The following is a 24,990-nucleotide window of genomic DNA, read 5'->3' as shown; positions in this document are numbered from 1 at the left end:
CCTTTGTCCTCTTCTTCCTACTAATGACACTGCTACCAACAAAGTGAACTATCCCTAAACTCATACAACTTACTGCAATCACAAGCCTCACAAACTAACACAAAACAAGAAGAACAAGGACTCCCTATATGCCCAGAGGTAAAGGCACTAATGGCCTAGCTATGGTGATGAAACAAAGTCAACTTATCCTCAAAAAGGCCAAGATGGCAAAAATTATATTGATACTTGAATGAGCTGAGTTCAAGTACAGAACAAAGATGCTGGTGCTAATTGAATAATCTAAAGACTGTGAAGTGGGAGGATACAAGAAAAAGCAAAGTAATCCAGTTTTAAGTTTCAACTTTTTTGTTTTTTCAACAAAAAGGCAGTTAGAAGGCCCAGTATATAGAGAGAGTGCTAGACTGGAGTCAAGGATCTCTGAGTTCAAATCCAGTCTCAGACACTTAACTGGCTGAGACCTTAAGCAAGTTACTTTACTTGTTTACCTCAGTTTTCTCACCTATGAAAATAGGATAATACTAGCACTGCCTCTCAGGGATTTTGTGAAAAGAAAATGAGATACCTGTTAAGTGCTTTGCAAATCTTAAAGCATGTATAAATGCTAGTTACTGCTATCATAATAAAAAACTATTAAAAGTGATTAAGAATTTATAATCCTTGGAATCATGTTTGTTATTCTGGGAGGGAAAAAGCCTTGAGTAAATCAAGTTAAACTATGTGAAACTTATTCCAGGAGTGAAAAACTAAATCATACTTGAACACATAGCTCAGCATATAACCTTACTCAGATATTGAATTATATTTGGAAGTGATTCATTCACACACAGAGGTGTGCTAATGAATTTCAGTTCAACATCTTCTGCTTTCATTCAAGCCAAACGGGAGACTGTGGCTACTAGTACTATTATTAAAACTAATTATTGATTGCCTGTAGGTTCAGGCAAATTGGGAGGGAGTAAAAAGAATATAGAGTAATCTCTGCATAGAAATATTTAACAGTGTTTTAATTACAAGATAGAAGATCATTAAAGGAATGGCCTTTTAATTGAGAAAAAAACTGGATCAATTATGCTGTAAAGAGTGGAAAGAATTCACTGAAGATACAATATAAATGTATTATATAAAGAGCAGTTATTTTTGCTATCATACTGTACTAGACGGTATGAGGGCAAGGTATTGTCTGCATTAAATTCTGTATGATTTTTTTTCTTAAGGTGCTTTCCTGGCAGTGTTCTTCACACACAAACCTTAATGTTTGAATTAAGGGAAAAAAAGAAACCATTTAATTTAATCTACTAATAAAGAAACAAAATCCAAAAAAGAAATAAAATTATACAGGTTAAAAATCAGAGGGAAATCTAAGATTTGTACGGACAAGTAACTACAATTTAACAAACATCACATAGCAAAAAAGTAGCAAGACATGTGCCACAATACCATGGTATAGAAATTTTTTTTGGTTGTTTTTGCAAAGCAATGGGATTAAGTGACTTGCCCAAAATCATCAGCCAAGTACTAAGTGTCTGAGGCTGGTAATTGAACTGTTTGTCTTGACTCCAGGGCCAGTGCTCTATTCACTGCACCACCTAGCTACCCCTGTCTAGAAAAATTTTAAGAATTTCAACTGCTCAGGAAATCATGTAAGTGAATCACTTCAAAAAATCTCCAATTTATTATCAGTAGCTGAGCACTCTTTTATAGCTCCTCAAGGATCCATTCTAAAGATTTCAGCTGGGAGCCTATCCAAAACAGTTGCAAACATTTTAAGTCAACAAACACAAGTATTTATAGTTTAACAATGGCCGGAACCACAATTTAATTACTGCCTAAGTCTCATTACCATCTACCATGATACATATGATCAAACTCCAAGACCAAATGAAAGGCCAAAGTCCTATCAAAAGCAGTTGATTCATTGATGAAATATAAGATTCATTACTGAAACATTTCCCAGCTGTTCTTCAGATTATAAAGTTTAACACTGTATCAACAAATGATTCAGAAAATTATTTTATTTCCTCTCTTTCCAGTGTTTACATTCACATTAATCAAGAATAACGAGATCCTCTCAAGTTATCACTAATGAAATTTACAAATGTCTCCTAGAAGAGAAAGTATTAAAAACAAGATTAACATGTGATAACACAAAAAATAAAAAAAGCTCTTCTCCCTTGACAATCTGTTGAACATATAGTTTTTTACTGTCCTATCTGCCTCTATTGACTCAATTTTAGCAATGGTCTCTAGATATTAGACATTTATTGTTGCCCTATTATTCTGGGTTATGACCATAATTTTATGGCAATGCATTATGAAATGACAAGATTCAGCAAATTATTGGCTATGTTAGGGTTGTCCGAAAATGCAGCCCCCCCCCTTGTGGGTTTACTAATTTTGCTAAGGCAGAGATCTCACTAAAATGTCAAGTCAAAATATATTGTCTATTGTTTCAATAAAAACTTTTAAAAGTAAGGTTTGACAGCCCTGGGCTATATGTGGAATGAGAGTGAGGAGTCAGGAGTAATAATACTAAGCTTCTGCAACTGAAGGAATGGACAATCTTTCTTCTGCAGAAATAGGGAACCAAAAGCAACTAAGTGCCTCGCACAGAGTTCCCAACAGACCATAACCCATCACCGGATGGGTCATGCTTCCATGAACATGGAAATAAAAGACAAGTCCAAGAACTACAGATTTAAAGTGTCATGAAAGGTTATAAATCACGGAGAATAAGAGCCCACACAGTGCTGAGGGCTCTTGTGAAGCTAGGCTCATTGGTGAACAGTAGAGGACCTGACTGGTCATCATTTTGGAAAGTGATTTAGAATTAGACAAGTGATGACAATGTCCATAGCACACCTCTAACCCAGAGATCTCATTACTGGTTTTAGAGCCCCAAGGAGATCTTGATAAGAAAATTACCCCAAACATCATGTTAAGTTACCCCAAAAGATTTATAGAAGCACTTTTTGTAGATTTGAAAATACAATAGATGACTATCAACAAATTGTGATACAGTAATTCATTTAATATTACCATACTGTGAGAAATGATGAATGAAATGAATATGGAAGCATAGAAAGAGCTTCATTACAAATGGCAAGGGAAGAAAGCAAAGCCAAAGAATCAACATACAAAATGACTACAACAATACAAAGGCAAAAAAAAAAAAAAAAGCTACCAAGAGAGTACTTACAAAATTATAAACATGGCTTAAAAGAAGAGATAGGAGAAGATATTCCCAACCTGCCATTGCATATTTTCAGACTTTTATAGTATGACCAATACAGATTTTTTCCCCATTCTTTTTATCTTTAAAACTATACAATGGACAGTTCTTTGGGAGGAAGAAGGAGAAGGCTATGAGAACTACAAGGATTTAAAAAAAAAGACATCAAGAAAAATTACTTAAAAAAAGAAATTAAATGAACCTTATTCTGAAAGATGGTAACAACTTAACAGAAGTCTTCTAAAAACAGACTCAATCCAGCTATTGGGATAAAAACTCTCTTCTTTGATAAAAACTGCTGGGAAAATTGGAAGTTAGTATGGAAGAAACTTAGATTAGACCAACACCTCACACCATTTACCAAGATAAGATCCAAATGGTTATAGGATTTAGACATAAAAAACAATACTATAAGCAAATTAGAAGATCAAGGACTAGTTTACCTGTCAGATCTATGGAAAGGGGAGCAGTTTATGACTAAGGAAGAGTTGGAGAACATCACCAAAAACCAACTAGATGATTTCGATTACATTAAATTAAAAAGCTTTTGCACAGATAAAACCACTGTAAACAAGATCAAAAGAAATGTAGTAAATTTGGAAACAATCTTTACAACTAATGATTCTGACAAAGGACTCATTTCTAAAATATACAGAGAACTGAGTCAAATTAAAAAAAAAAAAAGGCCATTCCCCAGTTGACAAATGGTCAAAGGATATGCAAAGGCAATTTACAGATGAAATCAAAGCAATCCATAGCTATATGGCTAAATCATTAATTATTAGAGAAATGCAAATTAAAGCTTCTCTGAGGTACCACCTCACAGACTGGTCAATATGACCAGAAAGGATAATGATCATTGTTGGAAGGGTTGTGGGGAATCTGGGACACTATTACACTGTTGGTAGAGCTGTGAGCTCATTCAGCCTTTCTGGAGAGAAATTTGGAACTTCGCCCAAAGGGCAACAAAAATGAGCACACCCTTTGACCCAGCAATACCACTACTGGGTCTATACCCTGAAGAGATGATGAAAAAGGATAAAAACATCACTCGTACAAAAATATTTATAGCGGCCCTGTTTGTAGTGGCAAAGAATTGGAAATCAAGTAAATGTCCTTCAATTGGAGAATGGCTTAGCAAACTGTGGTATATGTATGTCATGGAACACTATTGTTCTATTAGAAACCAGGAGGGATGGGAATTCAGGGAAGCCTGGAAAGATTTGTATGAACTGATGCTGAGTGAGATGAGCAGAACCAGAAAAACACTGTACAACCTAACAGCAACATGAGGGCAATGATCAACCTTGATGGACTCGCTCATTCCATCAGCGCAACAACTGGGAACAATTTGGGGCTGTCTGCAAAGGAGAGTGCCATCTGTATCCAGATAAAGAGCCATGGAATTTGAACAAAGTTCAAGGACTATTCCCTTTAATTTAGAAAAAAAAATAGATATCTTATTATCTGATCTTGTTATCTCTTAGACTTTTTGTCTCTTCCTTAAGGATATGATTTCTCTCTCATCACACTCAATTTGGATCAATGTACAATATGGAAACAAAGTAAAGACTGACAGATTGCTTTCGAGGGGGAGAGTAAGATTGAGGGGAAAATTGTAAAACTCAGATAATATCTTTAATAAAAAAATTAAATTAAATTAAAAAATTAAAAAAAATGAAGACAGACTCAATATTGTACCTCAATGATACCAAATTTATAGTCTTCCAATCAAGCAAGCATTTAATAAACACTTACTAAGCTTATAATAGAGTGCATGTGCTAAGCCACTGCAGAAAGAAAGATAGGAACAACTGATGGATACCTTTCTAAGTAGACTCTATATAGTTTGAGAAATTCTTCTGAAGTTGGAGGAATGGCAAAAATAGTATTAACTCACTTTTACAGTCCAGGAAAAAAGAAAGACAAAAAGGTTACAGCCTTAGTTAATATTTTTTACAAACTCATTCAGGAGTTATTTTGTATTTGTCTGATCTTACATAAATTCCAAATAAAAATAAGCAATTAAAAAAAATTTTAAAGAGCTCAACTTAACTCTTTAAAAAGAAAAAGGAAAGAAAGGATGGCTAGGTGTTACAGTCAAGCCAGGAAGACCAGAGTTCAAATCCGGTCTCAGACACTTAATAATTATCTAGCTGTGTGGCTTTGGGCAAGTCACTTAATCCCATTACCATGCAGCCCCCCACCCCCGGAAAGATAATACCTTTCACTTATTGTTTTTTCTTAATGTGGGACTCTATCAAAAGCACTCTAATAAAACTAAAGGTGCTGGTTCTGGGGCCTAAAGGCTCAGGCTCTCAATATCACTTGCTAGTCACCTGAGAACAAAGCAGTCCTGAAAAGCTTCAGAACATCTCTTGATTGGTGGAAAACAATGTTGAACTCAGGTAAAGGAGCATCACTTTAACTGGGAGTGTATGTAATGCCTAAAATTGCTAAAAGCTTTCTGCTGTGGCTAAGTTTCTTTTCTTAACTGAATAATAATATTCAACTATTGTTCTAATATTGAGCCTTGAATTACCAGGAATTGGTCTCAGTGAGGACCAACTCAGAAAGGGAGAGTAGGCGAAGAACTTAGAAAGGGAGATGGTGAAGAGATCATGAAAATGTGCAAAAACAAAAATATTCATAGCAGCTCTGTTTGTGGTGGCAAAGAATTGGAAATCGAGGGGATGTCCAACAATTGAGAAATGGTAAAACAGATTGTGGCATATGGATATGATGGAACACTACTGTTCTATTAGAAACCAGGAGGGATGGGATTTCAGAGAAGCCTGGAAAAACTTGCATGAACTGATGATGCAGTGACATGAGCAGAACCAGAAGAACACTACATCCTAACAGCAACATGGTGGTGATGATCAACCTTGATGGACTTGCTCTCTTCCATCAGAGCAAAAATCAGGGACCATTTTAGCGGATCTATTTCAGAGAATACCAACTGTATCCAAAGAAATGTGGAGTTTAAACACAGACCAAAGTTTATTACCTTCAGTTTTAAAAAATAGCTGTCTCATGTACTACATAATTTTACTTTATCTCTTCCTCAAGTAAGGGAAATGGCAAAAATGTCAACAATTGAGTGGAATTTGTAATAACTGAAACGTGTACTTCTCTGCAGTAAATACTCTAGGTTTGAATTCTGACTGTCACTTACTTGCAATGTGATCTTTGGCAAGTCAATTAATTGCTTATAGCTTTAGATTCTTCATCTGCAAAATGAAGAATTTCTGATTTCCTAAGCACTTTATAATTCTAAATCCATAATCCTACTGTAGGAAATGGAGGTGTTTAATGTTTCTGGATCTCAGTTACATTATCTATAAAATGGGAGAAATAAGACCAGTAGTAGTGCCTATCTCAAAGGGATATTGTAAAGGAATAAATCACTTTTGAACTATACAAGAAAAAAAAAATCCAAAATCCTATGACTCTTTGGGCTTCATGTTCCTTGAAGGTTTAGGGAATAATAATTGGCCAAGATTAATATAGCCAAGCCCTTGAACTCAAGAATAATCTTTTGAAATCATGATTGGACTGTCCTCTATTGGGAAATTCAATGTTCCCTGAAAGCATGCAATTTATCTGGATTGCAAATTTTTCCTGGAAGTTTTCATCATTATTCCAGATATGATAGAGATTCAGTAAATTTAGAAGCTATCAAAACCTTATTTGGGGCCATGGATCAGGGAGAGAAGCAGTAGTGGGAAAATCTGCATAGTACAACTTATCATTTCAAAGAAATCTCTTCTAGCTTAACAAGAAAGCAGTAAGGCATACAATATATTAGACTTGTTTCTTGTACTTAGGAAAGAAAATTCCCAAAATGGAGGTTATATAAGTGGCTTCAACACCCAATAAATAACAACTGGATCTAATCTCACACAGTAGTTTAGTTCCTCAATTACCCTAACTCAAACAGACTAAAGGGCACGATGGTGGTAATGGATAGAGTGCTGGTCGTGAAGTCAGAAAGGCCTGAGTTTAAATCTGGTCTCAGACACTTACTAAGCTGTGTGACCCTGGACAAGCCACATAACCCTGTTTGGCTCATTTCATCTGTAAACTCAGTTGGAGAAGGAAATGGCAAAGCACTTAGTATCTCTATCAAGAAAATCCCAATGACATCACAGAATCAGACACAACTGAAAACTATTTAAGATACAGGCAGAAATTAATAACTAAGGATCACACAAAATTGGTTTGGTGACAGAAGTCACATAAGGACAAACCAACAAAAAACCTATTCATCAACATCATAATCATAAAAGCATTATCTTCACTATCCTAATTACTACTCACATTTATTAAGATTGTCTCTAGCATTTGAATCATTCTTAACTTTTGCTTCTATTTGAAGCATTAGCCCCATTCAGTATCTTACAACTAAATTCCTGGGTCAGGTTGTTATGTCTGTAATTCTCCTTACATAAGTCCAACTGCAAATAAAAGCTCCAGCTTAAAAAGCCCTACTCACAGAGATCTAGGAAACTGTAACTATAACTTTAAGAGAAGCAACAGAATCATGGGGACATTTATGGTGTAAGTGAGAGTAACAAAGAGGACTGACTGAGCCAAGGAGAGTTAACTGTCATGGAGAAAAAGCCTGAGGAAGATGATAAGAACTAACTTTCATCTCTAAGAAAATGTGAAGAGATAGTTTGAGAGGGCTGAGCTTTAACTCTGAGTTAAACTCAATTTAAATTCTCTTAACTCTCTGTGGAGAAGACATTTTAAGAATTTCCAAAAATTTTTTTAAATGCCATCCTGAAAGAAATAAATTATTTGACTATCATTCTACTAGTGTTTTGGAAGAGAAATTGTGTCGTTGAGGAACGATGATTCTGGCTACAATAGTTCTCAAAACTGAATTATTTAACTGTTTGTATTATTTGTGACTGTTAAACTTTATAGCTAGTATCTAAACATGAACAGATAGGTGAAATTCATGTCAGAAATGAAAATGACTCAAAGCATGGAGGAATAGCTGACAAATTAGAAGGCAGCCTGGATTCAAAAAGATCTCAGAAGGCCAGAATAATGGGTAATTGTAATCATATTGTAATCATAACTCCCCTATGTGGGGAGAGTTCCTTGTTTTCACTCTTAGGATCTATTTCTAAAGCGGAAATATCTTGATGTATGTCACCTGAACCTTGCCTTCTAAGTATACTTTCCATCTACACTATGCATGGATGTCTGTCATAAATTTGCACACACAGACACTAAGAAAAGGACCTTTTTGGTATGATGTTGCTTTTCTTTATATTCATAGTGCTTTAACAGTGCCCTGTGCATAAACTGAATGTATTCCAATGCCTCTCACTTGAAAATGTTTCAAACATGTCAGGGTCAATTTATTCAAGTAGTTCTAACATGACTGTGGTATTTAGCAAGTCAATAATTCTAAACTAGGCATATATGTACCCAAAATTATTACACAAATAATAACAGTCACTAAAGCATTGCCACTTATCTGTGAATATTGCCTTTTCAAACATATCTTAAGAGATTAATTACTGCCAACAGGCAGGAGCTTTGCATTTATGATCCTATTAAAAGTTTTGTGGATTAATAATGATAAACAATAATCATGGAGGGCGTAGAATAATTTGAAATTCCATTTGGATGCCCTTTGTGTAACAGTTATTTGTTTGTCTGGACAAAGTTGTAATGTTTTGCAAAATAAAAGCCACACTTTTCAGATGCTTGGGAGAGAAACAGACTAAAGTCCAACCCTGCTACCTGGCTGGTTACCTTATTTATCCTCTCATGTTGACCTCAAAGGCAAAACATGATATTACCTGCCCCATTTTATAAAAAAACTAAAGAAACCATTTCCCCCCCTTAAACTTTTTCCATTTTGGTTTCTTGCCCTCTAAGACTCTTAGCTTAGACAATGTCACTGGCTTTAAAACTTATTAACAGCAACAAAGAATACAAAAAGTTAAATAGCTGAATAAGGAATTGGTTTAACTACTAACAAGACGTCATTACTGTTGTCTTATGACTTTTGAGAATTTTGAGCCAAATGAAATTGTTTTCCTTCAACCACTTTACTGGAAATTTACCCAGGCTGGTTCTCAGACAAGTAAAAATCAATTTCTTGGCTTATACTCAAAGTCTTGGTAGTTTAATAGGACTTGTCAGGATTTATAATCACCTGTCATGAACTTTAAGAGTACAGAATCACATCCACATCATGAAGAACCACTGAAGGCAGCTAGGTGGTGCAGTGGATAGAGCACTAGCCCTGGAGTCAGCAGGACCTGAGTTCAAATCGAGCCTCAGATACTTAATAATTACCTAGCTGTGTGACACTGGGTAAGTCACTTAACTCCACTGCCTTATTAAAAAAAGAACCATTGGAGTAAGTCATTAATAAAGACCATAATAAAATTTATTACAGTAAATCTAATACAAAAGAATATAGATGTCTTCCAAATTTTCTATATAGCAGTATTGGACAAAATTTTGCCCTAAAGATTTAACAGACATAACTTGAACTCTGGGTATTGTCTCAGTTTTCTAATTTTAAGAGGTTCAATAAAGAGAATGACTTCAGTGTCTCTCATTGGACTAGTTTTAAGTGTAAAATAAAGTCAGGAAAGAAAACTATCCCACATTCTTATGTATTTTGTATATTGTTGCTGCCCCCTGCTGTTCCTAAATTTACTTAATTTTCTTTTCATGGCATAAATTTGTTTTTGCCCAAGAGATTGATTATAAATCAAAAAAGCTCATAAGACAAAAGAAGATAGTAATTTTATAGGAAGATATTTAAAGTTTTAAAATTATAATTTCCTTTGAAATATTAGTATAATTTTTCAATTCATTATATTTATTGCTTTGAGGTCTTTAAGGACTTCTTAATCAAAAACACACAAAAAATCGCTGATACTGTATTAAGACTCAAGGTTCTAGTCATCTTACATAAATAAAAATTCTGTCCCTCATGAAAAGTTACTTCTAGTGTCACCCATTTTGCTTTCAATGCCCAAGGTAACCACAGATATTATATTTCTAATTCATTTATTAAGGTACAAAGAGGAATGCCATACCTATAGGCATATTCTCCATTCAGGCCACCTAGAGAAGACAGCATCCTTCAACTTGATTCCACTAATGTTCTGCTCCCTTTAACCTTGCAAAAACTACCAGTAGCATCCTGCAACACCAATACTAGTTGGTCATCTCATCAATACTATATGTCACAGGATCATGGAGACAGAACTAGAAGAGACCTCAGAGGACATCTGGTCCAACCACTCTTTTTTATATATATAAAAGGAAACTGAAGTCCAAGATAGTTAATGTTCCTAAGGTCACAATTGGAAGAAGTGCCAGAACCAGGATTCTAACCCAAGTCCATGATGTCAAATCCAACTCCCTTCCCTCCACTAAACTGCAATGCTGAACCACCAAGCTGGAAGGCATTTCTAGAGATTAATTTATCTAACACATTATTTTCATGAGTAAACATGAGCTTACGTAACACAGAAGATAAAGAATCAAACATCTGCACGGCCAGTTGATGGTAGTAGAGCCCAGATGAGAACCCAGAACCTCTTATACTAGGTCCAGTGCTTAATAGAAAAAGATAAAATTTGATAGTGAATTTGCAGCATCTTCTTCCTAATAGATGGCAGTACATTTTCATGGCAATCAAAGAGTAAGATTTCAATGGAAGAAATTAAAACCAAAATCATGTTACCTTCATGTTTTTCCAGTGATTGTATAACACTAGGAAGATGATTTATGGCCTGATAGATTCGGTAACAATCTTGTAGATTGGCTGCATGTCTCTGAAACTTTTTGGCAAATCGGTTAAGATCTGGGAAACGACGAAGTAAGTCTTCTTGCAAACTCTGTCTCAACTCTGCATCTACTACAAAGGCCTCCACTAAATTTAACCTGAAATAAAACATTTATTAAATATTAACATTAAATACCATAATAAAACAAAGAAAACAAAATCTCAACAAGATTTAAAAGTCCAAACATATTTTGCTAGCAGCAGAAATTTTGAAAATATATACAAATTAAAAACTAAAGAAATATGAATGAGTCACATTTATTTTATCTAACAGAACTCTATCAAGGGGTGATTAAATCTATGTTACTTGCTAAGTTGAAAACATTTTAAAAAGTACTGCCATCTAGTATTTCAACATAAGTTTGAAAGATAAATGAAGATAGGAATCAGGTAAAAATATGTTCCTACAAGAAGCCTATGGTCAAATCAAATACTTGTCCTGTAAGGAGAATGCAGTACAAGATTGTAGAGTCCACTCTAAAATGACACTTTAAAAAAAAAATCTTTTTTAAAAAAAATACAGGTGTTATTTTATTTTTCTATAATAAAAAGGTATGTAATATTGGGCTTGTGGTTTCACCAATATATAGTAAACTAATATGTGATGAAACTTCCAAAAACAAAGTAGTACCTTTAAGAATGCTAAAAAGATTCCTCAACCACTATGAAAACAAGTGACATGTTCAATGTCCCATAACCAGTATGTATCAGAGGTGAGACTAATCTGGATCTTCCTTATCTTAAGGGTCAATTCTCTATCCACTATGTCTTGCTCTTTTGCTATATCTTGTAAAGAATTTGTTTTTGTAACAAAGTCAAAGAAGCAAATACAAAGGTAATTTAATAGCAATGTATATGTCTAGGATTTTTTTTAAACTTATAGCATATATATTCATATTGCTATAGGAAATTTTTATGAAAATGTCAAGGAGAGGGGCAGCTAGGTGGTGCACTGGATAGAACACCAGCCCTGGAGACCTAAGTTCAAATCTGGTCTTAGACACTTAATAATCACCTAGATGTGTGACCTTGGACAAGTCACTAAAACTCAATGCCTTGCAAAAATAAAAAAATGTAAAGGAGACAGAAAATAAACTAATGTGTATCATAACATCTCAAATGTGGAAACCATCCCAGGTGTCACTTATCTAAACCATATATGAAGGAATTCCATCAATAACATCCTTGAGGAATACTACTGGCAGAGTATTAAATTTATGCTAATGAAAAATAGTAGTTTGAAGAAAATAGAATATACACCCAATATAAAGCCAGCTGAAATGAGACCAGAGCATTAAACTGCCTGAAACTCTTCCTCACAATAACTACTCCAAGGCCACATGCTAAATAGAAGACAAGTGTTTCCCAGACCAAGGGAAAGTAATGACTCCCCATTCAATTCTGGTGGCATTGAACCCCTATGTCTTCCAGGATGAGAAAGCTGAGGCCACCCCACTCCAGAGGTATAGGTAAAAAAAATATATGTGACTAGGAATGGAAGGACTAGGACAAAAAGAACAGAGAAACATGAAAGATATTATTGATAATACAAAAATAAGGACAAAAAGCAAAAAGACTAGAGAAACACTAAGTCTGAATCTAGCCCCCAAACAATTAAATCCAACTCAGAAAAAAGTGAATAAACATTCAATGTATGAACATATATATGAATGTATATACAATGCATGTATGTATATGTGCATTTTTAAAAATGAATGGAAGGAAATAAGTATTCAATATTTTCCTACTGTTCAACCAACATTGCATTTCAAGTGCTAATCCAACTTAATGATAGTGAATAATTTTTAGCTACACTGCTACCAGTATCATTTCTAGGGTTCTATTTAAAATTTCTGAATCAATATTCATGTGATACTGATCTATAAATCTTTTTCTCCTTTATCTTACCCTGCTTAGGTATTAGGTATTACTCATGCTTAGAAATTGTTGGCAGATATTTTCTGCCAAAATAATGAAAACCTACTTTATTATTTTTTTATAAAGTTCTACAAATCTTTTGTTTTTAAATTGCCCAAATATGTGGAAACATTTTGATAGGTATTTCTTCTATTAATAACTTAGAGCATTCTTTCATATGGTGTTTAATAATTTACAATTCCTTTGAGAACTTTTCGTTCATATTTTTAAACCACTAATGCACTGAGCAATGTCTCTTGAGCTTATATTTGCTTTACTTCCCTATATGTTTGGTAGTGGACTCTTATCAAAACCATTTGAAAGTGTTGTACTCCCCAATCAATAGTTTCCTTTGCTTTTCTCAAAGAATTAACCTTCTGTGGCAAATTCTATTAAATTTCATATAACTGTAAGCTTACGTTTTCTTTTGTAATCATTTCTACATCTAATTTGATTAAGAATTCTCCCCTTGGATAAAACTGGGAAATTACCTGATCTGGTTCTCTTTTTTTCTATAATTTTTTTCTATAATAACATTACTTTTAACATTCAGGTCAAAAATTCATTTAAGATTTATTGTGGCATATAGTGTAAAAAAAAAAAAAGAATTTTCCAAAATGCACAGTATATATTGCAGCTTATATACACATATAAGTAGCAGTTTCCTGGGTGTTGAGGCCAGGAAGAGCTGGATTTAACCTCCTGCCTCTCATGCATTTCAGTTGCTTGACTGTGGTCAAGTCATTTACTTAACCTCTCAGTGAGTGCTAAGTCAAGTCTTTTAAGATAAAGATTCAGACAAGAAATGAATCTTATCAGGAAAGGGAGTCTTCCCCAAAAATGATGAACACACAGATCAGGAAAGCACACAGATATACAGAAACAGGCACAGGTATACAGAAACATGCAAACACACAGGAACACATGCGCACACACAACACATAGAGAGTAGATCTCAGCAGAAACTTAGAGGCCTGATAAATTGTGATTTGCAGAAATCTATTTGTTAAGACATAGGTGAAATTAATTTACTAGTAGTATTTATTACTAGCTAAATAAAAGAAACAAGACTGCTACCTCTGTTTCCATGGAAATGTCACTTCAAATAACAATTTTTAAGGGATATAATTTAATACTGCCATAATATACTGTCAGTATCTCTCAAAAAGGAATTCTAAGCTTCACAAACAATTGTATACAATATCAGTTCACAAATCACCTAGAAACTGTTATAATACAGTAATTTTCCAAGATAGCTAATTCATAAAATTACACCATAAAAATTACCTTTTTAAATCAAAATGACACTATTCATTAAAATATTATGCTTTATTTAAAAACTGATTTTTTTTACCCCTGAATTCACAACTAAATTCTGTTTATGTACATAGGAAAAGATGTTAGTTCAGGTTAATTCAAGAGTTCTCTGCTTGCATAACTATTCTGTTATTTATGTATATATGGTTATATATGGTTCCTACCCCTCTGAACAGAGCAAGGCTGGTCCTTGCACAAACAGTTTGCCAAGCCCAAGCTCAGGGATACCAGACGCTGGGCTCCCAGCTGCCCAGTCATTAAACAAGGGTAGCTTCCACATCCAGATCAGGCTCAAAATCAGCCTAGGGCAGAGAAGCCTTAATCTTCTGTCATGGAAGACAGTGAGTGGTGTCCTTAATGCACTCATTAATGGTATAATTCAGCACCCTAGTACAATTCAATGCCCTGCACATCACTTAGTTAAGAAATGTGTTGAGAGACATGTGCCACCAAAAGCTAAGTCCATCAAAGGAGAAGGAACAGTTTTCCCACACACAAATTACTAATTAAAAATAACGGTTTAAAAAAATTAACCATTTAAAAATATGTTCCAAATCACTAATGAGTTTAAACAACTCTGAGGTTTCATCTCAGGCTGCAATTTTGAAAAAAAAAAAAATCAGAAAAAAAGCAATCATCGGTGTTGGAGGAACTGGGTGAACCATGAATGGGGACGGGGAAAGGAAGAGAAGTAGCATTTCTGGATGGGAACTGCAGGAAGTGCTTGATTCTAGTAACAAACCAGAAACAGCAACAACCCAATTTTAAAGTTGGGCAAACTGAGGCACAGTGGTTGAGTGACTTGCCTAGAGTCACACAGTTTAGACTGTGGGTCTTCCAAGCCTGGAGCCAAAACTCTACCCACTGGCCACCTCAATACTCTCTGAGGGGAAAAAAGCAAATTATGTTTTTTTGATCTACTACACTTAGTAAACCTGTGTATTAGCCCAACCACTATAAATATGAATTTGGAATTACTCAAGAAAAATGACTTCTCTAGTAATGCCACTACAGAATACATGCCCTAAGACAAAGACAGATATAAGGGTCCACTATTTACTAAATTAACAATCTGTGGTGCCAAAGACCTGGAAATAAAAATGGTTTAAAACAAACAAATCTTATGTTACATGAATAAAACAGAATATTACTGTGCAGAAAATAAACACATTTTTTACTCAATTTGGTTCATTTATTTTTCAGGAGGATGATCAAATGTTACGACCTTTTACACCAAGACAGTCACATCTCTTAAAGGACATAAATGAACTACCTGAAGCCAGTCTGTGGAAACTGAAAAATGATGTTGCTCTTATAGTTAAGAAGAAGAGAGAGAATTTAGTGCACACCAAATATCAAGGCTCCAACTTCCCATAAAACATTCAAGATTCACTTTGATTAGCTTGGATAACATTAATGCTGATTTAATACTTATATTTTGTAAGACTGGGTGAATGAATTAGTTATTGATCAAAAAAATTCTGTTTGAAAATGAAACCTATAGGTACAGAGGACAAATAATAAATGGCTTGAAACCCTAAATTTTTTAATGATATGCTGTCATTTAAACCAATAATTTATTTATGTATTTAATAATTAGCTAAAGAAACTCATAAAAGTAAAAGCTATTTCCAGTGACCAGACCAAGGACATTTTAAAAGGTTTTACTATTTTAAGTGTACTCAGCTATTAACTCTGAATTAGCATGATAAGTGTTTGGGTTTAAAAGAGAAGCACAAACAGGAAGAGACTTTGAAAAAGTTGGCCCATCCTTCAATTAAATAAGTTGTGTGTCAGAGAGGTGCTTTTCCCAAGGTCAAATATCACAGACACAAAGATCTTTCTTATTTTTAGAAAAATCTGTAAAACTATATGACATGTTTGTGCTTTAAAGAACCCATCATATCTTTTGTGAGGAAAAAATTTACTTTGGGTACTGAAAATAAAGAAAAAAAATCTTAATCAGCATCCCCAAGTATAGCCTTTACAATAACTGCCAGAAGAAAAAAGAATCACTGAGTAAATATGAAGCAGGCCAATAAATATAAGCAATCATTTCAATGGGACTTGTACTTATATTCTTCATCTCATTAATAACCAAAGCTAGTTAGAGGGTAGTAAGAATCAAGCTCATGCTAGCAAAAGCACATAAAGCATCAGGAAACCCACTGGGAAGGTGCTCTTCATGTTTCAGAGCTCTCTCCTCCCATCTGACCAGCCACTTCACATCTCTCTAAAGGAAATATGTGAAGTACTTTTTTAGATCCCTGTCTCACACAGTGAAAGCAACTTAGTGCATGAATGCCTAGCACAAACTGCTTGTTATGAAAGCATTTTTACCCTGGTCACATGAAATTAACTTAAGAATTTCAAGTATCAAATGAGGAAGCTGTTAATTCATGTAATTTTATCAATTTTGTAAATATTTCTAATTTTTAGATTTCAGAGCTGCTAACGACACTAAATTCAATGCCATTTTGGTTGAGTCTTTCAATCAGCCTGGTTTTGTAGAAAGCAGCTCCAGGCGTAAAGACACCACCTCCCTTGGGAAGCTCGGTGGTGTCTTTTAAAAGAGTTACAGCTGCCTGAACCATTGCTATGGGTGTAGCCACATAACCAGCCTCTGGTCCTTTCACTTGGGTGCAAATTTTCATATTAGGTTTGTTATGTTTTGTACTATGGTCCTGGCTATATCCTGGACCAAAAAAATGTAAATATAAATGAAACATCATCCATCTGTTTCTGCATTGGTCCTTTGCTTGAGGAGCATCCAAAGGAGAACAACCATGGAAATTTGACCAGAAGTTGTCTTCTAATGCTAAACTTCACAAAGAGTAAAAAGAATAGTCCTGCAAACATCAGCTTGATAACAGAAGCGAGGTTTCTGACTGTCACATAAGCAGCATACTGCATTGGTGTTTCCTCCAAGTTTTCATACAGGTACTGCTGTGTCCTTTTCACAACAGAGGCATCAGCTCCCATGAATGGAAAAGAATATTCACACAGTTCATTACAGTAAGAAATAGGCCATCTTCTTTTCAATTTTGCACCAATAACTGGAACAGGTTTCAAATGTGATTGTTTTCGTAGGGTTCTTTAACACTGCTGGTCACCAAAACCATAAACAGTTGACTTCCAAGTGCCATCATGAATACACAATCCCTTAGGTCCTGAATTTATTGTCAGGAAACTTCCAACAGCAGTCAGAGTACCTTTCAATTTATTTCTGGTATATAATACTCCCATATCAGCTGGAATGGAATCAAAACCATTGCTTCCAATGATATATACCCCTTTCTCTGCAGCTCTTTCATTATACTTCCAATACATTTCTTCCAGAAACTGTGGTTCCCCAGAGATGTCAATACAGCTACCTCCATTTTCAATACATGCTTTGACCACAGGTTCTCCATAAAATCGATAGGGTCCTACACAATTGAGAACAACAGCTGCTTGTTTGGCCATTTCATCAAGAGAAGCTGGATTAATGACATCACAGATTATTATACCAACTTCAGCAGGGAGTGTTGGTCTTTCCAGCTTCTCGGCCACCTTCTCCAGCACGCGGCCGGCCACAGCCCAGCGCAGCACGGGGCCCGGGCTCAGCTGCTGCCAGGCCACCTCCAGGGCCACGAACTGCCTGGTGAAGCCCGAGGCCCCGAAGACCACCAACCCATAGGGCCGCCTGTCAGCCGCCATGACTAGCCAGTGGGGACTGTGAGCTGGAGCCCTGAGCCGTGCACCCACCGCCCCCCAACACACATTTTTAAAGACGATTTCTTCATTGGTCAAAAATTCTACAGAAAGTCAACCCAAGTGGGAGATAGGAAACTTAAGAATGAAATTTTGAAAATATAAGGGAAACAATTCCAATGCAAAGGAAATGATGAGAGATGTCTGAGGAGACCTATGTGAATATTTAGAACTCAAGAACCAAGTTAGACTTTTTTAAAAGTAAAAAAGCAGAAGAGTATAAATAAGAATTATTTGCTCCTATAAAAAACTATTCTCAAACCAACCACTGATGTTATCCTCTTCCTGATAATGAAGTTATTTAATAATGCAGGATTGATGAATGAGCTACTATTTTTTCAACATGGTCAATGTAAGGATTTGTTTTGTTGACTGAATATTTGTTATTATTGTTTTTCTTTTTTTTCCCACTGGGAAGGTATCAGGAGGGAGAAAATGGTTTAATTGAAAAAAATTTTGAAAAAATTAGAATCATGTCAAAGTATTAAAGCTCAGAATAAGCTAAAGTTGAAAAGGGAAGCAAAGAAAGGAGAAAATGGAAGAAACAACAACAATAATAATAATAATAAAAGAAAAAAGGACAAAGTTTATGTGGCTAGGATAGTAAAAACCAACCACAGAGAAAAGGCAAACCTGCTCATTTTTATTTTACTTTTTACCCTCCATCCATGGGGAATGACCCTGTTACTGTGACTAAAGTGACATCCAAGATAATAAATAGTTAAGGAGTATTTTAATTTCCCTTAACTCATTTCAGTCAACTGGCCCCCAAAATTATATCTCTGGATACTCCAAAAACTGGTAGAAGTAGATTGGATTGCTAAATCACTATCAGTGACACCTAAAAGATCATGGTGAACAAGAGAGGCCCCACAGATAATGTTGGCCCAATTTTCAAAAATAGGGTAAATAGTCTGCAATCAAAGGTCAAATAATAACTTCCCTTAGAAGATTTAGAATAAATTACCAAAGATATAGTTAACAAATATCTAGAAAAGGAAGCAGTTATTATAAAAATCCAGTACAATGAATAGGCAATTCATCAAGAACAAGCCAGGCTAATCCTATTTCCATTTTTTGACAGGTTAGCTAAACTGTAGATTAAGGTCACTACTGTAATTTAACTATGGACTAGATAATAATAAAATTATATGGAAGTGGAACTGATTGAATAGTAAGGCTCAAAATAGACATTAATGGTTCTGTGTCAATTTAACTACAGATGCCCTAAGAAGTGCCCCAGGCTCTATTATTTGACCTTATTCACGAATTTTATCAGAGACTATAATGGGCTGGGTAGGTTGTTAGAATACCTTATGCATGTTAAAAAGACTTTTATGGAGAACTAACACAGGGCAAGTGCTTAGAAGGGGGTCAGAAGAGGCAATCCCGGGACACCCTGAAGGCCTCTCTTAAGAACTTCTGAATTGATTGTGTAGCATGGGAGGGAGACACTGGCAAAAACCACCCAGCATGGCAAGCCTTCATCAGAAAAGGGACTGTTCTCTAAGAGGAAGGCAGAATTGAAACAGTTTAAAGGAAATGTGACATACATAAATTTGGAGTATCTACCCCAAGTGTTCACACAACCTGTGGTAGAGCATTCCGAGCTTGTATTGGTCTGATGGTTCACAGTCAGACACATTGTAATTTGTCTCAAACATAGTGATGTCATTTTGGTCTTCTTCAATAAACAAAGGACAAGAACTGAACTGAAGGTAAAGAGGATATGCTTAATAAATTTGCAGAAAAAGTATTATTAGGAGGGATAGAACATATTTTAGAGAGTTTAAAAAAAGGTTTTGACGGGTTGGAAGAATAAAATGAAATTCCCTAGGAATAACTGAAAAGTCTTAAATATCAGGAAGGGTGGCTAGTGGCACAGTGGATAAAGCACCAGCCCTGGGAGTCAGGAGTATCTGGGTTCAAATCCGGCCTCAGACACTTAATAATTACCTAGCTGTGTGGCCTTGGGCACCTTAAAAAAAAAAAAGATGGAGCAAGCAGAGTGAAAATAGTTTTTGTGAAAAAAATCGCAAAGTTTACTGTATCAGTTTACAATATCCAAAAAAAAAAAAAAGGTTACTGTTTTGGGTACTTTCGTCTGATCAGCCCATTTCCAGTGTTGTGCTAAATTCTGGTTGCCAGAGATTACAGGTATGGATTAACTGAGAATTATTCAGAAGATGGAAACAAGGATGGTGAAGGGTTTTGAAACTGTGATATATGAGGAGAGGTTGAAGGACAGGAGAAGAGTATTAAGTTTAGAGAAGATAAGGAAAATAAGACTCTGGGGAAAGAATGACAGCTTCTTTCAGGTTTTTGCAAAGCTATCAAAAGGGATAAGACTTGTTCTATTTGGTCTTCTGAAGCAAAACAAAAGAAAAAGGGGAAGTTGCAAAAAAAAAAAAAAAAAATTAGGTTCCTAAGAACCTAAAACTTCCTAAGAATTACAGTGGTCCAAAACTAAAATGGGCTTCTTTGAAACCTAATAGATTCCCTCTCATTGAAGGACTTTCACAAAAGGCTATTTAAGTTATAATTAGGATTCTTTTTCAAGTACAGTTAGGCTTATATAATAATGGAAGCTTAAAGGAAAAGAGTATTCAAAATTTCTATATAAAATATTTATTGAATGTGGGAAAAGCCCTGCAATTTCTTTGTAAAAATTTATTCTACATCAAAATAAAAAATTTAAATACCACATTTTAATCATAAACTTGTGGATAATAACAATTTTAGTATCTGAAGGACACAAGTTTAATAAATTCCTTGAGCCTAATGAAATAAGTGCCTCAGAAAGGACAGGGATATAGCCAATTAGGCCTTATAATTCACAGCTGTTTTATGTAAAGTGACAGTTTACAAATGACTCACATAATGAAGAAGAACATAAAACACAACTGCCAGCTTAAGTACTATAATTAATTATAAATATTATGGTAATTACTTGATGAAGTAGGACTATGGAATAGATGAGATTTTACCATTATATACTATCAACTAATTTCTAAACTGTGCTGCATAAACTTAACTTAAAGGAAATTATTTGCAACTTCTTACAGCAGACATCTTAATGGCTCAGATGTTTTATTTAGTAGTTTAGTTTCCCAAGCACCATAAAAATACCCTATAAAAACAGGGAGCTATTTCAAAAGAACTTTTTTTTTGTTCTACTGGTGGAGTTGTGAACTAATCCAACCATTCTGGAAAGTAATTTGGAACTATACCCAAAATACAATAAAACTGTATACCCTTTGATTCAGTAATACAACTATTAGGTCTATATATACCAATGAAATCATTAAAACAAAGGTTAAAGTTCCACATGATCAAAGATATTTATAGCAGCTCTTTTTGTGGTGGCAAAGAATTGGAAATTAAGAGGATTCCCATCAATTGAGGAATAACTGAACAAATTGTGGTATATGTGCATGATGAAACACTATTTCTCTATAAGAAATCATGAGGGATAGAATTTTAGAAAAGCCTGGAAAGACTTGCATAAATAGATACTGAGTGAAATGAATAGAAACAGAAGAACACTATACACACCAACAACAACATGGGGTGATGATCAACCATGATGGACTTGCTCACTCCATCAGTGCAATGATCAGTGACAATTTTAAAAGACTTGTGATAGAAAATACCAATTCAAATCTAGAGAAGGAACTGTAAGATCAAAGTTTATTATTTTCAATTTTTAAAAATTGTCTTACGTATTATTTTTTCTCTCTAATGTTTTCTTTCTTCTGTTTGGATCTGATTCTTCTCTCACAATATGTTCAAAATTGATCAATATTTTCCATGGTTATAAATATAGAATCTATATCAGACTCCTTCGTCAGGGGGAAGGGGGGGGATGGAGAAAAACTGTAAAACTCAAAACTTTGCAAAAAAAATGACTGGTATAAAAAATTATGGTTGTATGTATTAGAAAAACAAATAAAATATTTCAGTTAAAAAAAAAGAAATGGTTAGCCAGATTTGGGAGAAGCATGGAAAGATGTGCATGAACTGAAGCTGAAAGAAACAAGCAGAACCAAGAGAACATTGTGCACATTAACAACAACAACATGAGATGATCAATTATGATGGATGCGGCTCTTTTCAGCAAATGGATAATCGAGGATAATCCTGAGATATGCTATGGAAAAAATTATGGAGTCTGAATGTAGAACAAAACATCCTGTGTTCACTTTTAAAACTTCTTTTATGTTTTTTCTTTTTTTCTCATGGTTTTTTGTTCTAATTCCTTTTTCACAACATGACTAATCTGATTTTACAGGTAAAGCTTTGACTAGATTGCTGTCATGGGGAGGGAGGAGAAAAAAGGGTGATAGAAAAATTGGAATTCACAAACTTGCAAATGGATGACTGTTGAAAACTACCTTTTCATGTAATTAGAAAAAAATAAAATTTAAAAGGCTAAACAAATAACAAACTTTTATTTTTTTTACTTTTTTCTCATAGCTTTTCCCACCTTTAGTTCTGATTCTTATTTCACAACATGACTAATAAGGAAGTATAACCTATATCAGATTATTCACTGTCATGAGGAGGGAAGGGAGAGAGGCAGAAAAATGTAGAACTGAAAAGTTTATAAAAAGATGAATACTGAAAACTATCTTTTCATGTAACTGAAAAAATAAAATTCAATAACAAGAAACTTTTCAACTATGAATATATCAGGGGAAATACAGGGTTAAATATTTTTAGAAGCAAAGTTCCTTCTTTTAGAGGTCAAAATTTTAAGTAAATATTATTCCCAGTGTAACTTTCTCTAATACCAGAAGGCATCTCAGCTTTTAAATAAAAATACAACAAAGATTCCTAATTTTATGCACTATTTTATCAATGTTTCTTTAGCCACAAGTTTAAAACTGTCTATTATTATCACTCAACTACAAAATTTTGATTCTTCTACTAAAAGCTACTTAATTTTAACAAAGCAAGAGTATCATTTACAATGGTTAGCCTCCATAAGACCATCATAGGTAATATAGATTTATGTACCTTTCCTCTATCCGGTTCTTATCCAGTAATGGTTGCTTAATCCATTGATTAAGCAGTCTTTGGCCTTGAGGTGTTTTGCACTTATTCAGCAGTGCAGCAAGAGACTGAGTACCATTTTTGTCTTCAGTAGAACCCTGGTAACAGAAGGTTAAAAGTTGCAATGATGCACTCAATAGCAAGTCTTACTAACTGAAAAGAATAAATAAAAATTTTATTTAAATGATTTGACTTTATAATTCACAATATATAATCAAGCTTCTGTTCATATAAAGAATATGATAATATTACTGCTACATTAAGTCTAAAACTTCAGAATCAAATTTAATATAGACTATTCTATACTCTTAAGAATAGAAAAATAAGGAACAACAATTGAAATTTATTACATGCATCTAATTTAACAATATTAATTGCAAAATTCTGGTTGCCAGAGATGTTAAAACATGTTAAAACATACCATATTTCTAAACATTTAAGAATACTACATCCCTATAATTAAACTGTCACTGAAGTGCTACCCCAATCTCTTACAGTGTTGTGGAAATGATTCTAGGTTTCATTTTCTTAATGTTCTGATCGTTTCTGACAAAGAACTTCCTCCCATCTACCAACTCCTGTGTTCTTGAAGACTATTCTTCTAGACTAAGATCTTTGACAAGACCTCAAATAATGTCAAAGAACTGAAGTTGGTGCCAAATGATAACCTAGCCTACCTAAGATCTTCATCATAAATAGGCCCCTTAGATGTTTTCTGACAACAGCTTTTAAAGGTCATAAATCATAAAAGAAGTATTCACGTTGATTGAAATTACCACTTCTCAAGGTAGCCCTTTCTATTTTGGGGGGGTCCCTATTGGTGAAATGCAGGAGTTGGCCAGTCCATAGCCTTTCATGTCTGGGTCACAAGCCCAGATTGATACAGTACCCAGGTATCTGGAACCTGATCCCAGTGCTAAGCAGAGTAAACCTCAAAGTATCCATACTACTATATAACTCCTCCCTTTATCTGATTTCTATAATAACATGGAGCTTTTGGGAATTATTTTTTGAAAGGATCCACTGTGTTTTCTATGGAAGTAACCCATTCTGATTATTAAACTACATATAAAATCAACCTGAAGCTCCTGGTCTCTTTTCTGACCTCTTCTTTAAAGGAAATTCCAGGCAAGACACCATTCCAAGCTTCAATCTTTGGAATTTTTTCTCACCTGAAAAAGGTTAAGAGCTCTGACTGCTGCATTATCCAGCTTCATATACTGACTGAGGTCAAAAGTAGTCAGTTCAAATTGTCCAAAGTTTGTGTCATCTGATAAAAGTTCTAAATATTTAATCACAGCTGATAATGATGAAATTGCAACCTACAACAAAATTTCAAATATAAAATTACAGTAACAAAAAGAAAAATCAAAAGTAAAAGCAATTAAGAAGTTTTTAAAGTAAACGCCTGAATAAAGATGAATTACAAGCAGTTTCATTTTTCTCTAGTTTAGGAAAAATAGGCACACTAAAGGCCTATTAGAATTAGGGGTCCAACCATGCTGCAAAGCAGCCTGGAAGAACACAAATAAAATGACTAAAATGCCAATATTCCTTGAACCAGAGATTCCTACTAGACATGTACTCCAAAGGAGCTAAAGACAAAAATAAAAGTCTCATGTACACCCAAAATATTGGAAGCATTATTTTTTGGGCAACAAAGAACTGAAACAAAGCAGATGTCTTTGAACTGAGGAATGGCGAAAAAAATTATGCTACATGTTCTTTTTGTGGTGGCTAAGAATTGGAAATTGGATTGGGAAATGGTTAAACAAGTTGTGATATATATGAATATAATGGAATACTATTGGGCTATAAAAAATTATGAGTAAATAGATTTTAGAATAACCTGGAAAGACTTGTGTGAAATGATGCTGAGTGA

The 24,990-nt window shown here is 34.5% G+C and overlaps 1 protein-coding gene and 1 pseudogene across 2 annotated transcripts in view; both read right to left on the bottom strand.

Annotated features, from left to right (window-relative positions):
- The window catches only part of MSH2 (mutS homolog 2), a 79,829-nt gene that overhangs the window by 37,363 nt on the left and 17,476 nt on the right, over positions 1 to 24,990 (bottom strand). For both annotated transcript variants that reach the window (XR_012472244.1, XM_074205404.1), the window contains exons 5-7: positions 24,281 to 24,430; positions 23,073 to 23,206; positions 10,965 to 11,164 (exon numbers count right to left, since the gene is read on the bottom strand). Coding sequence is in view for 1 of the 2 variants with exons in the window: in XM_074205404.1 (XP_074061505.1) it covers positions 10,965 to 11,164; positions 23,073 to 23,206; positions 24,281 to 24,430 (484 nt within the window). In the remaining variant the exon portion in view is untranslated. The remainder of the gene's footprint in view (positions 1 to 10,964; positions 11,165 to 23,072; positions 23,207 to 24,280; positions 24,431 to 24,990) is intronic.
- Positions 12,678 to 23,059, bottom strand: LOC141501461 (saccharopine dehydrogenase-like oxidoreductase pseudogene; annotated as a pseudogene).

Source organism: Macrotis lagotis, chromosome 1 (assembly GCF_037893015.1).
Source record: "Macrotis lagotis isolate mMagLag1 chromosome 1, bilby.v1.9.chrom.fasta, whole genome shotgun sequence".
Taxonomy (NCBI): domain Eukaryota; kingdom Metazoa; phylum Chordata; class Mammalia; order Peramelemorphia; family Peramelidae; genus Macrotis; species Macrotis lagotis.
Note: the sequence above shows the minus strand (reverse complement) of the source record. Positions and strands in the feature narration are given on the sequence as shown.